The sequence below is a fragment of the Oncorhynchus mykiss genome, chromosome 11 (genome assembly GCF_013265735.2).
Source record: "Oncorhynchus mykiss isolate Arlee chromosome 11, USDA_OmykA_1.1, whole genome shotgun sequence".
Classification (NCBI taxonomy): Eukaryota; Metazoa; Chordata; class Actinopteri; order Salmoniformes; family Salmonidae; genus Oncorhynchus; species Oncorhynchus mykiss.
Window position 1 is genome coordinate 56,489,788 of NC_048575.1, and position 20,169 is coordinate 56,509,956.

A 20,169-nucleotide genomic window follows, 5' to 3' on the forward strand; every position below is an offset into this window, starting at 1 on the left:
CATCATGCTGTGTGGCCAGTGCCGGTACTTGGAATCTTGTTAAAGTTGAGGGTCGCATGGATTCCACTCAATATCAGCAGATTCTTGAGAACAATGTTGAAGAATCAATCACAAAGTTGAAGTTACGCCGGGGCTGAAAATTTCAACAAGACAACGACCCAAAACACTGCTCAAAATCTACCCGGGCATTTATGCAGAGGTACAATGTTCTGGAATGGCCATCCCAGTCCCCAGACCTGAATGTCATTGAGAATCTGTGGGATGATTTGAAGTGGGCTGTCCATGCTAGGCAACCATCAAACCTAACTGAACTGGAGATGTTTTGTAAGGAGGAAGGGTCCAAAATACCTCCATCCAGAATCCAGACACTCAGAGGCTATGGGAAGTGTCTAGAGGCTGTTATTTTAGCAAAAGGAGGCTCTACTAAATATTGATGTGATTTTTCTATTGGGGTGCCCAAATTGATGCACCTGTCTAATTTTGTTTTGATGCATATTGCACATTTTCTGTTAATCCAATAAACCTAATTTCACTACTGAAATATTACTGTGTCCACCAGTTATTTGATAGATCAAAATGAAATTGCTGAGCCAAACACCCAATTATTTATAAATGGAAATTGTCAGGGGCGCCCAAACCTTTTCATACGACTGTATACAGTTTGTTTGTGAAGACTATTTCTAATATTGCATACATGCTTTTCCTTACTCTAATACCAGTGCTAGCACATGCGCAGATCAAATACACCGCTGGAACGTGGATTAGACTGTTTACATGTCCTAACAATTCCCAATTTCGCAAGAGTGGTGCGTGGGTAAAATCACCGGGGAAGCCAAGCCAGGAAAAAATAATCAATATTAGAACCTGTGTGATATTTGCATTGTTTGATCTATAACCTGTTTGTTCATATGCCTTGCCACCGTGATATATAGGCATAAAAGTGAATTTATGCTTGATCCGAAAATGTGATAGAAGGCTCCATATGGAGGCCAAATCGAGCTCCTTACCGCCTCCCAAATTTTGTAACAATGAAAGGAGCTGCATGATCAGTCTGACATCTGCATTTGGCCTCTGCAGAAGCCAGGGCATTCATACTTCTTGGTTTCGCAGAGCTGTTGTGAATGTAGTTGTCAAGGAAGTGAGCTTGTTTATACAGGGCCTCCCGCCCCCACCTACTTCAACCAATTATGTCAATGCTGATCTATACAGCATAATTTAGTTTATTTATCGTTCATCATTAACGTTTCATTCATGTGACAGACCAATACCTCACAAGGCTGCTTATCTCTAAGCTGAGACCTTGAAACTGAGATCTTTCTTTCGTTCTTTCATTCTCAAAACAAGGTTCTGGCGTACTGCCAAATTGCAGATAGAAAAGCACAAACATACAGTGCCTTGCGAAAGTATTCGGCCCCCTTGAACTTTGCGACCTTTTGCCACATTTCAGGCTTCAAACATAAAGATATAAAACTTTATTTTTTTGTGAAGAATCAACAACAAGTGGGACACAATCATGAAGTGGAACAACATTTATTGGATATTGCAAACTTTTTTAACAAATCAAAAACTGAAAAATTGGGCGTGCAAAATTATTCAGCCCCCTTAAGTTAATACTTTGTAGCGCCACCTTTTGCTGCGATTACAGCTGTAAGTCGCTTGGGGTATGTCTCTATCAGTTTTGCACATCGAGAGACTGAAATATTTTCCCATTCCTCCTTGCAAAACAGCTCGAGCTCAGTGAGGTTGGATGGAGAGCATTTGTGAACAGCAGTTTTCAGTTCTTTCCACAGATTCTCGATTGGATTCAGGTCTGGACTTTGACTTGGCCATTCTAACACCTGGATATGTTTATTTTTGAACCATTCCATTGTAGATTTTGCTTTATGTTTTGGATCATTGTCTTGTTGGAAGACAAATCTCCGTCCCAGTCTCAGGTCTTTTGCAGACTCCATCAGGTTTTCTTCCAGAATGGTCCTGTATTTGGCTCCATCCATCTTCCCATCAATTTTAACCATCTTCCCTGTCCCTGCTGAAGAAAAGCAGGCCCAAACCATGATGCTGCCACCACCATGTTTGACAGTGGGGATGGTGTGTTCAGCCGTGTTGCTTTTACGCCAAACATAACGTTTTGTATTGTTGCCAAAAAGTTAAATTTTGGTTTCATCTGACCAGAGCACCTTCTTCCACATGTTTGGTGTGTCTCCCAGGTGGCTTGTGGCAAACTTTAAACTACACTTTTTATGGATATCTTTAAGAAATGGCTTTCTTCTTGCCACTCTTCCATAAAGGCCAGATTTGTGCAATATACGACTGATTGTTGTCCTATGGACAGAGTCTCCCACCTCAGCTGTAGATCTCTGCAGTTCATCCAGAGTGATCATGGGCCTCTTTGCTGCATCTCTGATCAGTCTTCTCCTTGTATGAGCTGAAAGTTTAGAGGGACGGCCAGGTCTTGGTAGATTTGCAGTGGTCTGATACTCCTTCCATTTCAATATTATCGCTTGCACAGTGCTCCTTGGGATGTTTAAAGCTTGGGAAATCTTTTTGTATCCAAATCCTGCTTTAAACCTCTTCACAACAGTATCTCGGACCTGCCTGGTGTGTTCCTTGTTCTTCATGATGCTCTCTGCGCTTTTAACGGACCTCTGAGACTATCACAGTGCAGGTGCATTTATACGGAGACTTGATTACACACAGGTGGATTGTATTTATCATCACTAGTCATTTAGGTCAACATTGGATCATTCAGAGATCCTCACTGAACTTCTGGAGAGAGTTTGCTGCACTGAAAGTAAAGGGGCTGAATAATTTTGCACACCCAATTTTTCAGTTTTTGATTTGTTAAAATTTTTTGGAATATCCAATAAATGTCGTTCCACTTCATGATTGTGTCCCACTTGTTGTTGATTCTTCACAAAAAAATACAGTTTTATATCTTTATGTTTGAAGCCTGAAATGTGGCAAAAGGTCGCAAAGTTCAAGGGGGCCGAATACTTTCGCAAGGCACTGTAACATTTTCCATCACACTATTTTCATCTATAATGTGTATGGACATAACTCGCACGCTCCAAATTAGACCCTTTTTGCCCAGTTTACCAGAAAATTACAGGATTTATGCAACAAATACTCAGAGGCTGATCATTTTTCTCCTAGAATGAGTCAAAGCTCCCAAAAAAGAAATATAACATCGTTATGCAAGGAACTTTCTGTTGACGATGCCTGGCGTTATTTCAATCCGGATGTAAAGGGCTATACCTGGACCAACAAAACTAAGTTACAAAAATGTAGATTTGATTTATTCCTAATTTCCCCCTTTTTGTTACAATTCGTTATAGATGTAGATCATCAGTTGGCTCCCTTTTCTGATCATTTGATTTCATTGAATTTGCTGCTAAAAAAAATCAAAGGGTATTCAAGGATTTTGGAAATTAAACAACACACTTGTTAAAGATTCTATTTTCATTGGAAACATCAAATTGTTAGCCAAAGATATTCCTTTGCAAGAAAAAACTTGGGTCATGGAAGTAGATGAGAATTCTTCAAATATCAAGTCAGAGTTGTAGCCATTAAACCACCCAAAGAGCTGAAGCACCTGAAGAACCTTAGATTATCTTGGTCATCAGATGTTTTTCTCTATCTCAAGAAGTCTGTATTTAAATCTTTACAACTAGAATTAGAACAGTTTTACACAAATCTGGCAAATGGTGCCTTTGTCAGATCAAGAGCAAAATTGATTGAAGAGTGGAAAAGAAACACCAGTTATTTCTTTGCGCTTGAAAAGAGAATATACAAAATAAAATATATAATGGCACTCAAACTTAATGATGTATTATGCAAAGATCCCATTACAATATCAACATTTGTCATTTCCTTTTCTGAAAACCTTTACAACTCACAATTTCAGGAAGATTGTTGTGAAAGCTACATTTGCCACGTTCAGAATTATTTCCCTGTGATTGGGGAGGATTTCCCATCAGTTTGTGAATCACCTGTGTCAATCAAGGAAATGAGAGAGGCTCTGAATTCAATAAAAAAATGGAAATCACCTGGCCCTGATGGCCTGTCAGTTGAATTCTATAGACAGTTTTGGGAGTTACTAGAATACCCTATTTTTTGTTTCAAGATTGCATTGAAAATTGTAAAATGGTCTCCACCATGAAACAGGGCCTTATTTCACTGATTCCGAAGCCTGATAGAGTCCTTTCTCTTATCGACAAGTGGAGACCAATTACTTTATTCAATACTGATTACAAATTGATTGCTCTGGTTTATGCCAAAATAGTAAAGAAGAATAGATACCATTTTAAAAGCGACTCAAACAGGCTTTATGAAGGGCCGTCACATAAGTTTCAACATTTGTTTAGCCTGGGACCTTTTTGATTATTCAGATGCAATTGACTCAGATGCTGTTATTTTTATTTTTAGACTTCTGTAAAGCCTTTGACTCAATTGAACATTCATTTCTCTTTTGGTCTCAAATTGTTTGGTTTCGGTGAACATTTTATCAAAGTCATTCGCATGTTTAACAGATATAAATAGTTCTGTGATACTTAACCTTAATACATCCAAAAGATTCAGTATTAATAGAAGTGTCCGACAGGGATGCCCAATTTTGTCATTTTGGTAGTGGAACTTCTACCTTTAGATATTCTGAATAATGCAAATCTGCATGGTTTTTACATTTTTTTAACAGAAATATGAAAATATCCCAACTGGCTCTTCTTCATAAAAAAGACAAAGACCCGGTCGCGCATGCCCTTAATGCTATCACTGCATTCACTATTGCGTCTGGATTAAAACTGATTATGTTTATATGACTGATAAAGAAACATAAAATATTCCTGTAAAGGACTGTTAAATATTTAGGAATACATAAAAAAAACACTTAGACAACATATGGATTTCTCTCCTAAAATTAAGAAAACTAAGATCTGAAGGTCTGGAAGTGTTGGATTTTGTTGACAAATAACACTTTCAAGATCAATTGGTTGAAAATATGTTTGGTCAATACAGAATCAATTTGCCATTTCATTCCAGACAATGTGTTTAATACATTTGGAGGTCTTACATTTTTAATGAAATTTATGTAATTATATTCCTGAAAGATTACCTGCTAAATTGGCTAGGTTTCACCAACAAGCTTTAATGTCCTGGAAAATATGTTTCCTGCACAACCTTTCCCCAGATAAAGCTCTTTTGTGGAATAATTCAGACATAACTGTAAGGAATAAGTCATTGTTCTAGCCTAACTGGTATGAGAGGAATTTTAACTTTGTTCATGATGTTTTCAACAATAGGGGTAATATTCTTTCATATATGAACAATTTATAACATTGAATAAGTATCCAATACCTTTCAGAGAGTTTATTTATGTGATCAAAGCCATTCCCTGTGGTCGAACTACACTAATGAAAACTCTTAGCTTTGGTGATGATCACAGAGCTTATCCAGAACTCAGCTTGGGAGGTATGGGCTTTCTTGTGATTCTCTGTTCTGATGAAACCAAGGTTGAAATCTTTGGCCTGAATGCCAAGCGTCACATCTGGAGGAAACCTGGCACCATCCCTACAGTGAAGCACGGTGGTGGCAGCATCATGCTGTGATGTTTTTCAGTGGCAGGGACTGGGAAACTAGTCAGGATTGAGGGAAAGATGGAGCAAAGTACAGTAGGGCAGTAGGATCGGAATCGCCGTTATAATCATTGGCCAGTATGGAAAATTAAGAAAAAAGTCTAAATCCCTATCTCCATCCATGGCTAACTTATGAAAGGGACTATTTTAGCTAGATAGCTACCCACAGGAGGATGACAAGATGCAACAATTCAAGATTTTTCTTTTTTGATGAGACAGGACCATTCACAGCGGAGCGCACTCAGTTTAGCTCAACACTAATTACCTATTTTATATATATTTTTAATTGAGGCCAAATGCTCGCTGGCTTCCCTTGCATTCAATGCTACAGCAGCAACAATGTCATTCTCTTTTTGACTAGACAGCATCAGATAGATGAGCTACACATACCGAGAAAGAGGGGCACTGTTTCGCTCGCTCGGATGCTTTCTCTGGTGAGATAGTCAGCCTTTTGTGAATTGAATGAAATTCATGAGAAACAGAGACAAAAGACAGAAAATATATACTTTTCTTGGTCAATTCTTTGGGGAAGCTTAGCTTCCCTTGGCACCCATGGATACACGCCACTGATAATTCTTTAAAGTACTCCGAAAACCAAGTGTTTTAATAGGCATATGCTTTGTTTCTGACCTTATGCCGATTAAGATAAGCAGAGTAAGGTGTTTACATGATTATTTCCATAATCTGTCTACTGCCATAATCAGTTTAATATGAAATTATTCATGTGCATGTAAACATACTCAGAGAATGACCATCTATAATCACATTTTTATGTGAATTTGGTTGGATCGCCCAAAAAGTTACTTAGCAGATAGTTGACTGCACAGAGATGAGGGTTTCTGGACGATTAAAAAAATAAAATAAAAATGACACAAATGTATAAATGTCTTTAATCACTTACTTAAATGTACGATAATAGTAACAGACTTAGAAAGCAATGCAAACTCAAGCTTTCCTCCAGACCATAATGGCAAAAGGAGTATCCTCCATCATTGCAACATGTGCACTTTTTCCCGTCAGATTGACAAAGGATTTGGTAGCCAATATTCAGGGAATTCTATAAAATAATTTCATACACTTAATTCAATGTACTTTATTTTATTTACATTATACAGTCTGCACATTTGTGTTGTATATAGATGGAGTTGTTTTTTTAATAACCAATACTTACTGAGTTATATGGTGTGATAATATGAGATACTGCAATAAATACATTGTCAGACAAAAGTTTGTGGACTCCATTAGCCTGGAATCCTTCCAAAAAAATCCCAGCAGGACAAGGACACTACTTCAGACAAGGCGGGGTCCTCTCTTACACACCGAGTCCCATAGCCAGAAAGGTTGACAGCTGACAATCTCTGGGAACTTATGAAGTCCAATGACAAATCTCTCAAAATAACAGCGAAGTTCTTCCTTCGTCACTGCTGTGCTTTAGACAAGCCTCTACGATGTGAATTAATCAGCTATACTGGAGTCAGGAGTGGCTGCAGGAGGGGAGAGGGTAAGAGGAATGTCTATAGGGTCTGAGTAGTTTCCATTGGACTCAGCCTTGGGCAACCTCCTCTTGCTCATCCTTCACCTGGGAAAGTACATGACACGTTAGGTTCGTCTTGTGAAATCGAGAACTAGACCTACAGGCAACCACCTAAAATTCTGCTCGTTCTTTTGAACAGGGTACAAACCTGCTCCACCCCTTCCACTTCAGGGACATAGAACTGCAACATATTCTGGATGCCACTCTTCAGAGTGACCATGGAGCTGGGGCAACTGGTGCAGGAGCCCTGCAGCTTCAGCTTTACAATGCCATCCTCAAAGCCACAATACAGGACATCTCCACCATCCTCCTGCACTGTTGGCCTGGGGGAAGCCACGAGTTAAGAATTTAATACATACAGATACTGCATTGAGCAGAGAGACACTTCTGATAACAGGGAGGGAGATATCAGCTAAAGGCTATGTATAACTACAGTAATGATACCTGATTCGGGTGTCCAGAAGCTCTTTGATCATAGCAATCACCTCATCATCATCATCTGATGGTGCTGTAAAGACAAAAGGAACAGTTCATGCAAAAATATGCTTACATTACTTAACATTTAACACAGGAAATAAATGCAACCATCTTTAATATAATAGGTAGCCCTTTCCATTCACAGCCCGTAATTTGTATACGGGTTGAAAATGGTAGATTGATATACCACTCATTTCGACGTCAAACCCACCAAAGAGCTCTATTTTCATGTCATCCAACAAATGTAAATGCCTGGAGTTTGCTAAACTGCACTTGGATTGGAACTAGTGCTTTGGTCAGATGACATGAAAATAGAGCTCTTTGGCCACGCATACCAGTGGTGGGTTAGGCATCAAAATAATAATGCAGGAGCAGCTACTGTAAAATATGGTGGTGGATCTTATGTTATGGGGCTATTTTGCGTCCACTGGTCCTGGATCCCTTGTTAAGGTCAACGGCATCGTGAACTTTACCCAGCGACCACCTTTGCCAGGAGGTGGAAACTTGGATCTTCCAGGAAGACCAAGCAAACATCAAAATCCACAAAGAAATTGTTAATTGGCCCCTCCCCCCCCAAAAAATCAACATCTTACAATGGCAATCTCCGGACTTTAAAACATGTGGTTTGCATCGAAGAGGGCAGTTCTTATGCACAGGATATCAAGAATCTGGAAGGATTCAGTGTGGAGGAATGGTCTAAAATCACTCCCTATGAGTTCTCCCATTCCTACATCTAAAAAAAAGAAAAGGTTCAGTGCGGTTATTCTCGTTGGTGAGGTATGTTATAACTTTATGAAGAATGTCATGTTAACCCCCAAGCCAAAAGGTGCCTAATCCTAATAATACATTTTCAGGAACACGGAGTGTGACTGCAAGCGCAGGAGAAACCGCTCAGAGTTCAGCGCCACTCTGAACTGTGCCGAGCCCTCCACCAAAGCTTTTAATGGGCAATTTCAATACACTTGTGCTGGGCTACAGGTGCCATGCCTAACTTGTGTTTGGCCTGGCAGGAGCAGACCTGCAAGGGCAAAATAATGGCATTTTCATTTTGATTATTGGTCCACTTCCCCTAAAGTTAAGATTTGAAAAACACTAGGGCATAAAACCTGATTTATTTTAAACTGCAAGTGATACTTCGGGACTCCTGATTATACACCACAAGTTGATGCCAAAACCCATGAGGGAAGGATTTCTCAAAGAAAATTACAAGAAAAATTGATACTGAGGATTATATTGGAAACATGGAATTGATCAGGAGAAACAATGAGGAACTTGCACGATTGAAACAGAGACAGGCACAACAAGGACGGCAACAAAGCTGTTGAACAGAATTGATCAGGTACTGGGAGAGGAAAACCCTGATGTGAGTATCTTGGAGGAATCTATGGAACAATTCATTGCAAAGGAACAAACATTGAATGAGATTGACTGGACCGCTGAAAATGAAACTCCCATGGATAGCTTGAACAAAGTTGTGAATACTGCAATGGGTTTTGCAGTATTCACTACTTTTTGACTGGTACTGTCATTTATAAAACCAGGCACATTTAACAGTTACGCTATTGATTATACACCTAATTAAGTTGGGGTATCCGCTCTCCTCACTTTTCTTAGACAATTAAAGCAAGGGCTGTTTTCTCGTCTCCTAACGCCGCTGCTCAACACCAATATGCTGGTTAACGCATAGCAACATGGTCTAAGAAAAGGTGCCAGTTCAACAGCGCACTGATGCGTTTCAGAACCACAGACAGTGACCACTATCCAACACAGGAGAACGCACATTTGTTAAACATTGTTTTATTAGTGTTGCACCATTGTTCTTATGTAATAACCATATACAATTTCAGTAGCATGTCTTAGAGCGATGGTCTGTGCCATCCCCACGGCCTCCACTATGGATTAGTCCACTCAGACAGGCGCGAATCAGACGGGTGTTTTTGCTACTGCTCGACTAAATAAACCCGTCGACCAATAGCCTATCGACTAAATGGGGTTACCTTACCAAGACGATATTGAATGTTCCTGAGTTGCGTAGTTATAGTTTACTTAAAATCTTGAAATTCTATGGCAACACTTAAACATTTCTGGCAATCAATGACTGACAACCAACCTGACAGCACTTGAATAAAAAAAAAAGAATGTGCAAATATTGTACAATCCAGGTGTGCAAAGCTCTTAATTCACCCCAAAATAATCACAGCTGTAAATCGTTGCCAAAGGTGATTGTAACGTATTGAATCAGGTGTGTGAATAGTTGTCAATTGGATTTCTGTATTTCATTAAATTTCTATAAAACATGTTTTCACTGTCATTATGGGATATTGTGTGTAGATTGGTGAGATTTTTTTATTTATTGAATCTATTTTGAATTCAGGCTGCAACACAGCGAAATGTGTAAAGTCAAGGGGCGACTGAAGGCCCCTTGAATATTTTCTGAAGGCACTGTATCAATCTTAGCCAAGGTATTGTTGAGCAGGTGCTTAGTGATCATTCAGATAAACCTGTATACTACTTACCGGATCACAGTGATCAAGGAGAGGACAACTATCAAGCTCAGAGTAGTGGTTGATGCATCCTCGCATGAGAGATATAGTGGGGCAGCAGGTAGCCTAGTGGTTAGAGCATTGGACTAGTAACCGAACGGTTGCAAGATTGTCAGCTCGGGGATTCAAGGTAAAAATCTGTCGTTCTGCCCCTGAACAAGGCAGTTAACCCACTGTTCCAAGGCCGTCATTGAAAATAAGAATTTGTTCTTAACTGACTTTCCTAGTTAAATAAAGGTAAAAAATATGTATATATTAGTAGTTTGTTAAATGACTGCTTACTAACAGGACCAAATCTGTTGAGTATTCTGATTAAGTTCAGGCAGCACAGAATAGAGCTAATGGCAGACATCACAAAAGCATTTTTGCAAATCTCTCTAAACGAAATGGACAGAAGTATTTTGAGGTTCTTATGGAAAAGTGACTTCCCAATGACAAATGAAGAAATCATGATGTACACTGAGAAAGACGAGAGTTCAGTTTGGAGCATACGCATGTCCATTCCTTTTAGCAGCCACAATCAAACACCATCTGAACAAGTATGACAGGGGTCTATCCAGGAGTGGTAACTGCACTGAGGGAATACTTGTATGTTGACAACCTTATTTGTGGCACAGAGGACAAAGGAACAGCCTCTGATCTAACCACGAAGGCTAAAGAGATCATGGACAGCGCAAGCATGAACCTATGTAAATAGAAAAATTTAAATGAGCTGCAAAATGAATGGACAAAAGAGAATGTAACAGAACATGTTGAAGTGAAAAGTCAAACTCCATAAAAAGTTGCTTACTAGGATTAACATAGAGATCAGACACTGATGACTGTTTGAAAGGACAGATTTGATTGAATTCCTGAAAGACAAGATCACAAAACGAGGACTACTTCAATCAGCTGCATGAATATTCAATCAGATTGTATCCACAGTCAGCATTAGGATCAAGTGTCCATTCCAAGAAATGTGGAAACAGGGCCTATCATGGGATGAAGAGCTTCCACAAGATTTATCCACTAGGTACATACACACAGCAAATGCAGAAGGAGAATGCACTACAGGTCTAATCACAGCCAAGACAATAGTTCTCCATTGAAAACTACACCCAGACTAGAACTTCCAGAAGCAGCAATAGGAGCAAGACTAGGAAACCATCAAATTGGAGCAAGATTAGGAAACCATATAAAGAGCAACTTGAAGATGAGTGATGTACAAGTTCACTACTGGACAGACTCAATGATAACACTCCATTAGATCAAGACCACAGTCAAACAATGGAAACCATTCATTGCTAACAGAGTGGATGAAATCCTAAAAGTCTGACACTTCCAGAAAAATGGAGACACTGCAGTGGGAAAGACAATCCTGCAGACAGAGGCACATGAGGAACAAGTGTGGAGAAGTTAACCAACGAGGTCACATTCAAGGTTGGAGTTGTTGCACAAATACAAAATCTCATGTCATATGTGGAAGACGGGACATGTAAAAGAGATGTTCAGAGGAAGAGATAAGATATGTTCACTGAGCGTAAGAATGTCATTGAACACTCTCCGAAAGAAACCCATTCAATTGTTGTATTTATATTAACTAAACTAATGGATGAATACTGAGAAGGCCAAGTTCATCGGGCCAGAGTTTTATGTAACTATATGAAGAATGTCACGTTAACCCGTGAGCCCGAGAATGTGCCTATTCTGAAGAAACTATTTTCAGGATCACAGAGAGCAACCGCAACAAAGCGCAGGAGAAACAGCTGTCACAAAGTTCAGCCCCACGGCAGTGGAGAGCGCCACTCTCTGTAACTGGGCCGCACCCAGACCCCCACCAGAGCTTTAAATGAGCAGATTTAACACACTTGTGTGGGGCTAAGGAACTTGTTTTTGGCATGGCAGTAGCAGACCTGCAAGGGAGAAATAATGTTGTTCTAGATTTTTGTTCCACTTCTCCTAAAGTTTATATTTGTAAAACAAAATGGAATAACACCAGATGTATTTTGTTCAACTGCAAGTTTTGCTTCTGGACTCCAGATTATACACCACAAGGTATTGAAAACAGAGGTGTCAATAACTGACCCCTACCTTGTCAAGAATACATTTTTTTAACAAACAAAAGTATAATTTCACCCCTTTTTTTGTTGCATACAATATAACTCTGTACAGTCATTTTTGTGTGTGTGCATCTATATAAAGTGTTTGTCTGTTCCATACCTGTATCTGCACGAGGGGTGTCCTCCTCATTGACAACAGGGAGTCCAGATGTGAAGAAGTCCATAATGGCAGCAAACACATCAGGTTTGATTAACTTCCATTCCAGATCTACATCTGTCTGAATAAGAAGCCAGAAACAGAGCAATTCTTATCATTTCTACCCATGATTCAGACATGACATTTTAAAATATACATGTAAATGACTGGTAATATTACCTTGGTTATGGTTATGAAGTCAGGACCCAAAAAGACACCCTTGACACCATCAATTCTAAATAGCTGCCTGAAGAAATAATATGTATTACAATGTTGCCCAAGATAGGTTAGGGCTGTAACAAGATGTCTCAGACTGCTTGTTCTGTTAATTGTTTAAATGTTATTTTCAATATTGGTAGGCATGGTTTCAGTAGCCTAAGTCATTAACCTTGCGAGGGGGGAGCAATAGGCTTCACGGGGTGCAGTAAAATCCATCGTTCCTTGTTCAAGGACCATGCGACCAGGCAGAAATTTCAAGCTGTTTGGGTTGGGAGTGTCCTGGGTCTGAATAAACATGGTCCTTGCTGGAAAGAGGGGCATAGTGTCAAAGTCATTTGAGCAATTGTGGTGCTAAAACACATTTTAGATAGCTCCCGAAGACATTTCTATACACTGTACAGGGTTTTCATTCCTACCAGATACAACTGAAAATGGTGGCAGTGACCATCTCCTGGTAACACCAATGTGTGGAGTCCAATGCAGTCCAGCAAACTGATATGCACGCACAGCAAGCCTAAAGAAAAAAACATTTTGATCAATTTAGAATAAGAATAGGGTAAATTGATCACCGCGATCAACCAGACCAAATAAAAACAGAACCAGTCAGTCACATCACGCTAGATTTGACAATATGATGTCACATGATGCAACACTATTGGAACACAGCATGCTGACAATTAACAATTTAAATTAGTTGGAGACCTGGGCAGCAATTTATTTAAAAAAAATCCAGTATGAAAATATTCCTGTGATCAAACGCACCCGTATTAATTATGCAAGTAGGGATATTATTGTGCTTGCTGAGCTCTGTGGGGTTATGTATTTTTCACTAATGAGGCAAGCTGAGCAACTAGCTAGTTTGCTAGCTACAAATTAAATGTTTTATTAAACCAGTTCAATCATATTGCAACTATAATAACTTTTTACTGGAAATTGAGCTACAATAATCACGTTACCTCGCTACTCCTAAACTGCGTCAGACCTCCTTATCTTATGAAACAGAGCTAGCTAAAGGTTAGCCGCTAACTAATTAGTTGACGAACACGTAGTGAGAGGAAAATGTGAAAACATGCATTACTACAGCTTTAAAGACATCCTCAGTCAGTGTTCAACAGCGCACAACTTACGGACTTGAAATTCTTGCAGAAATACCCAACAACCTCCCGACCTGCCTGTAAGTCGCCATGTTTGTGATGCTTATACGCAATTTCCTGTAAACTCCAAAGAAGAAACCGTCCTTGTATTATTTCCCTGGAACCACATTTTGTGTAGGAACCAAAACATAGTTCCTGTATACACTGAACAAAAATAGAAATGCAACATCAAATCAAATCAAATTTTATTTGTCACATACACATGGTTAGCAGATGTTAATGCGAGTGTAGCGAAATGCTTGTGCTTCTAGTTACGACAATGCAGTAATAATCAACGAGTAATCTAACTAACAATTCCAAAACTACTACCTTATACACACAAGTGTAAAGGGATAAAGAATATGTACATAAAGATATGTGAATGAGTGATGGTACAGAACGGCATAGGCAAGATGCAGTAGATGGTATCGAGTACAGTATATACATATGAGATGAGTATGTAAACAAAGTGGCATAGTTTAAAGTGGCTAGTGATACATGTATTACATAAAGATGGAGTAGATGATATAGAGTACAGTATATACGTAGACATATAAGATGAATAATGTAGGGTATGTAAGCATTATATTAAGTAGCATTGTTTAAAGTGGCTAGTGATATATTTTACATCAATTCCCATTATTAAAGTGGCTGGAGTTGAGTCAGTGTGTTGGCAGCAGCCACTCAATGTTAGTGGTGGCTGTTTAACAGTCTGATGGCCTTGAGATAGAAGCTGTTTTTCAGTCTCTCGGTCCCAGCTTTGATGCACCTGTACTGACCTCGCCTTCTGGATGATAGCGGGGTGAACAGGCAGTGGCTCGGGTGGTTGTTGTCCTTGATGATCTTTATGGCCTTCCTGTGACATCGGGTGGTGTAGGTGTCCTGGAGGGCAGGTAGTTTGCCCCCGGTGATGCATTGTGCAGACCTCACTACCCTCTGGAGAGCCTTACGGTTGTGGGCGGAGCAGTTGCCGTACCAGGCGGTGATACAGCCCGACAGGTGCATCTGTAGAAGTTTGTGAGTGCTTTTGGTGACACAAAACAGATTTATGCAACAACTTGCAACAACTTCTAAGATTGTAATGATAGTTCACAAGGGAATCAGTCAATTGAAATAAATAAATTAAGCCTTAATCTATGGATTTCACATGACTGAGAATACAGACATAAATCTGTTGGTTACAGATACATAAAAAAAAAAAGTTAGGGACTTGGATCAGAAAACCAGTCAGTATCTGGTGTGACCACCATTTGCCTCATGCAGCGCGACAGCTCCTTCGCGTAGTTGATCAGGCTGTTGAACATAGCATGTGGAATGTTGTCCCACTCCTCTTCAATGGCTGTGCGAAGTTGCTGGATATTGTCCGGAACTGGAACATGCTGTCGTACACGTTGATCCAGAGTATCCAAAACATGCTCAATGGGTGACATTTCTGAGTATATAGGGCATGGAAGAACTGGGACACTTTCAGCTTCCAGGAATTGTGTACAAATCCTTGAGACAGGGGGCCGTGCATTATCATGCTGAAACATGAGGTTATGGCAGATGAATGGCACAACAATGGGCCTCAGGATCTCGTCACGGTATCTCTGTGCATTCAAATTGCCATCAGTAAAATGCAATTGTGATCGTTGTCCGAAGCTTATGCCTGCCAAAAGCATTACCCCACCACCACGGGACACTCTATATACAACGTTGACGTCAGCAAACTGCTCGCGGCCGCGACGTCATCTGCCTGGTACAGTTGAAACTGGGATTCCTCCGTGAAGAGCACACTTCTCCAGAGTGCCAGTGGCCATCGAAGGTGAGCATTTTCCCTCTGAAGTTGGTTACGACGCCAAACTGCAGTCAGGTCAAGACCCTGGTGCGGATGACGAGCTTCACTGAGACAATTTCAGCACAAATTCTTCTGTTGTGCAAATCCACAGTTTCATAAGCTGTCCGGGTGGCTGATCTGAGATGATCCTGCAGGTGTAGAATCTAGATGTGGAGATCTTGGGCTGGTGTCGTTACATATGGTCTGCGATTGTGAGGTTGGTTGGATGTACTGCCAAATTTTCGAAAACAACGTTGTGGGCGGCTTATGGTAGATACATTAACATTAAATTCTCTAGCAACAGCTCTGGTGGACATTCCTGCAGTTAGCATACTTGAAACATCTGTGGCATTGTGTTGTGACAAAACTGCACATTTTAATGGCCTTTTATTGTCCCCAGCTCAAGGTGCAACTGTGTAATGATCATGCTGTTTAATCAGCTTCTTGATACGCCACACCTGTCAGGTGGATGGATTATCTTGGCAAAGGATAATTTTTTTTCCCACAATTTGAGCAAATTAAGTGTGTTTAAGGAAGATTTCTGGGATCTTTAATGTCAGCTCATCAAACATGGGACCAACACTTTACATGTTGCATTTATTTTAGTTCAGTGTAATACATACCTATAACCACAAGGTAGAGAACGTTCATCTTATAACATACATTGCATATGGGTGCGTCTCATGATACACAAATGCAACAAATTACAACTGAGATTTACTTGTTTTGCATACATTTATTTATCTTCATCTTTACGCAAGGACATACAAGATATGGTGTTGAATGGCAAGCTCTGCATGACTCAAGTATTTTGATATGGGTGCCTTTAGGGTTCAGCAGGTGAGGCTTGCTGTTGAATCAGCCACCACACTTTACTACACAACATATTACAGTCAGACAAATCAAACAAAAATGCTGCTTTTAAGCTTTCCAGGAAAGGACCTACACAAAAAAACAATTTCAACAACTTCAGAAAGCTGTGTCACCTCAACACATGTAATTGTAGAGTACATTATCATTGCTGCTGATGGTGTTCAGTCTTCATTTGCACGGCAGATGAATTAACATGTTATACAAAGAGTAATCACGAATGACAAAAAGCAAATCAGAATAATTTCTCCTTTTAAGACGGGGATTCTTACTTTGGATCAAGTAGCTGAGAAAGTCTATTGGTCCACACCATCACTAAGTCATGTAATGGATCGCAAACATTGAAAAGTTCTTCAAGACTCTACAATAGTCAGCAGAATACTATATCAGCATTTCATATGGCTATAAAAAAAGGAATGCAAAATCTGGTGTAGAAGTGCGAAAGCTTATGGGTTTATGAAGAAACCATGTGTTGACCCTTTACTTGGAATTGTGTCATTTGAGCATGTGTAGGGAAGTGTGTGTCTGACTTGCCACAGGTGAAAGTTGTGTGTTTTGCTTGAGGTGCTTCAAAGGTTTTAGTTATTCTGATATGTTCTGACAGGGGGTGCTGATTTGTAAAGGTTGAATTGGTTGCTGATTGTAAAGGTTTCCAAATCTTATTGAATCGAGTGCAGGTAGAATGTAGGCTTGCTATTTAAGAAAATGATTGAATGAGCAGGTTTGGAATGTGAGTGCATAGAGTTACATAGCATTAACAATAGATGCTGACGGAGTGTAGTGGAGGTGCTGACTGGGACTTTGCCGACAGTGCTGGTCGTGAGATTTGAGGACTTCTATAAGGCGTCTCTGCTACAACATTAACAACCTCCGTTCAAAATTAAAGTCAACTAACACCAAATTACATACAGCAGAGGCACCCACAAGTGATGACAGGTTTAAGGTGAAACTCTGACCGTTGGCCTCAGTAAGGTATGCTCTGTACTATATGCCATGTACAGTAGGTGACAGATGCCTTAGGCTGACTTTAGCAGCACTGAGTCAGGTGACCATAAACACAAGTGAAAAGAAGGATTGGATCAAAACAAAGGCTAAAATGTCAACTCATAATGCATTATAGTTTGACATGTGCAACATAATCCAGCATCGGATTAATATTATAAATTATAAAAATATGACAGCACCGCCAGATGTACATTAACCTACCTCGTATAAAGTATACACCACTAAATAGGCTAAAATGGTCATCAGATAACTTCCAAAACAAACAGAAGTATATAAGACATGTAGAGGAACCAATACAGGAGGCCTTTCTTGGGCCCCTGTGAGAGGATAACCCCTGGATGAGTAGTGACATCATCACACAGAGATCAGGGCTGTCATGGGAATACTTATTGGACCTTACAGAGCAATGGATAATGAACTGAGTAAAGGAGCAGAGGGTCAAATTTCATTAAGCGGTTAACCCTAGAACAGGGGATGTGTGTGTGTGTGTGTGTGTCCTGTCTGATTCTAAACCTCCAACACTGGCCCCCGTCAAGAAGCTCTCTAAATTGAGCAATGTTTTCACTCAAATGGAAAAGCTGAGGACAAACTGAGGTAGGCAGAAAAAAATCAACTGCCGCCATATCCTCTGTGCATACCAAAGGATATGACAGCTACCAGCACAGGGATAACTGAGACTGACTGGAACCTCTATTCTAATGCAGCAAAAAAGTGCAATGATGACCGTGCGCAATTTCAAGACCTTTCCGAGTTTGTAAAGGATAAGATCTTAAGAGTTCTATGCCACCCTGCAGCCCAGCCCCAGTGCTGGTGACAGCATGCAGTGTGTATGCTTTAGTGTAGTGTGCACAGGTGTGGCCTCCAATGCTGGCTCCCCTGCTTTGTAGGGAAGGATGGGAGCTTTCAGGGCTTCTCTTGCGGGGCCTTGAGGTGAAAGGGCGCAGAGACAAAGGGGTCTACTGCACTCACCTCTGAAGTCCAGGAGTGTAAGGGTCCCACGGGTACTGAGCTCACAGCAGTCTGCCTGCTCACGCTGGACAACACCCTCTGAGCTGTCACAGGCTGCTGAGGCAATGGGCCTTGAAAGTGTCGGGAGTACTTGGCCAGGGCCTGTGGGCGGAAAGGCTGCGGGGCCACCTGGCTCAAGAGGGCTGTTTCAGAGGCCACAGGGTAAAGCACAGCTGGGTGAGGGTGGAGGGTCTTGGGCTTCACAAAGGGGGCCTGCAGGAAGACATCTGGATGCTGTTGAGTCACAACAAGGGGACGTGGGAACGGGGCATTTGCGAACACATCGCCTGCCTCTTCCTGTCCAACCTTGAAGGGGGCTTTGGAGAAGACATCAGGGACAACCTCACCCCCCCTGGCTTTCCGGGGCATCTGTTGGGAATTATTCTGGCATGGGACATGTGGGCCTGGGGTAGGTTGGTGGGAGGGAGTGGAGAGTTGTGGGTGTGATAGGCGTGGCTGGGAGGGTGGGAGGTGTAATTCAGACCGGTGCTCCTCCTCTTCATCTGAATCCAGCAGCAAAGGTCTGGAACCACTGCAGTCATGGCCCACCTCATCACTCTCACTGGCCCTCCTGCATTGCTCCTCCTTTCTCTTGTCTTCCTCCTCAAATTCCTCATCGCTGGAGTGGACACAGCCCTGGTCTGCTCTGTGGCCTTCTTCAGGCAGCTCAATCTCTGACCTCCCCTTGTCTAGCACAGCGTGGCTTTTACTCTCTCCTTTCAGCTCTGTAGAGGGGAGAAGACAAAGTAAAGGATGAGACTTAAAAAGGACAATTTTGCCACTTTTCAACCTCATCCATTGTCTCCAGCACCATACCAGTGTCTACATTATGGGGAAACGGCACGTTTCTATGATCTGTGACATCACAGGGCAGGATTAAAAGTAGAAAAACCTGTCATTTTCTCGCCAGGAGAGTATTTTCTGACTTCCCACGTCACCACAAATCAGGTAGAACTTTTAAACAAGATTTTTTTTTCTACAAAATATAGAAAATGTGCCGTCTCCACATATGTAGACAATAGTATAGTGCTGGAGATAATGACAATGATGTTAGTGGTGGAGTTGCCCTTTAAGATGTGTACACTGAGACAAGATGACTTGTGGTGGTTAAGACTCCAACTTAGTTTACATTGAAAACCCTCTCTCAGCTTTGAACTACACAGTCTGTGGTCCTTTGGTCTAACAGAGCATCAATAGGCCACTCCCAAAGATGACACGTACAACAGTTCTACTACAAACAAGTAAACACCATGGAAACAGCAACAACAGCACAATGGTCCAACAGCAGCAAGCCAGCACAGCACGACTCCAAAAACACAACATGATCTACACTGTACAACACAATGAACACAACGCGACAGACGACTGACTATTCAGCGCTATCACTACAACAAAAAAAATACATTGTTTCCACTTGTTTTTCAGGAGATCGCCAACATCCTCTAAGCAGACACACAACCCCTCACCAAAACAATTCCACGCACCACTACAAAGAGTAATACTGGAAGATTTAGGTTCTTTATTGGTAAGTTATATAAAGATATAGGGACTTGATAAGGAGCAAATGGACCCGTGGAAACAAGGTAGAGTGAGAGGACTCACTGGAGTCCCAGCAGAGAGTGAGATTGACAGGAGCAGACAGACAGAGAGCGACAGAAACAGGGGCAGTCTTACCTTGGTAGTGCAGGTAGCAGGAGTT

The 20,169-nt window shown here is 40.9% G+C and overlaps 2 protein-coding genes across 18 annotated transcripts in view; both read right to left on the reverse strand.

The window, feature by feature from the left end:
* Window positions 1-6,507: 6,507 nt before the first annotated feature.
* On the reverse strand, window positions 6,508-13,830 carry nfu1 (NFU1 iron-sulfur cluster scaffold homolog (S. cerevisiae)). Its single transcript, NM_001160685.1, is given in 8 exon segments — window positions 6,508-7,209; window positions 7,313-7,487; window positions 7,609-7,672; window positions 12,384-12,501; window positions 12,600-12,666; window positions 12,808-12,943; window positions 13,055-13,152; window positions 13,766-13,830. Coding segments are annotated over 8 exon segments (753 nt in total). The 5' UTR covers window positions 13,825-13,830; the 3' UTR covers window positions 6,508-7,173.
* Window positions 13,831-16,306: 2,476 nt separating this feature from the next.
* The window catches only part of LOC110536022 (AP2-associated protein kinase 1), a 49,839-nt gene continuing 45,976 nt past the window's right edge, over window positions 16,307-20,169 (reverse strand). For 16 of the 17 annotated variants that reach the window (XM_036935860.1, XM_021621518.2, XM_036935856.1 and 13 more), the window contains one exon: window positions 16,308-19,195. In XM_036935860.1, the coding sequence (XP_036791755.1) occupies window positions 18,366-19,195 (830 nt within the window). In that variant the 3' untranslated portion in view covers window positions 16,308-18,365. Of the gene's footprint in view, window positions 19,196-20,169 lie in introns of all 17 variants that reach the window. The other variant, XM_036935859.1, reaches the window with a different exon arrangement.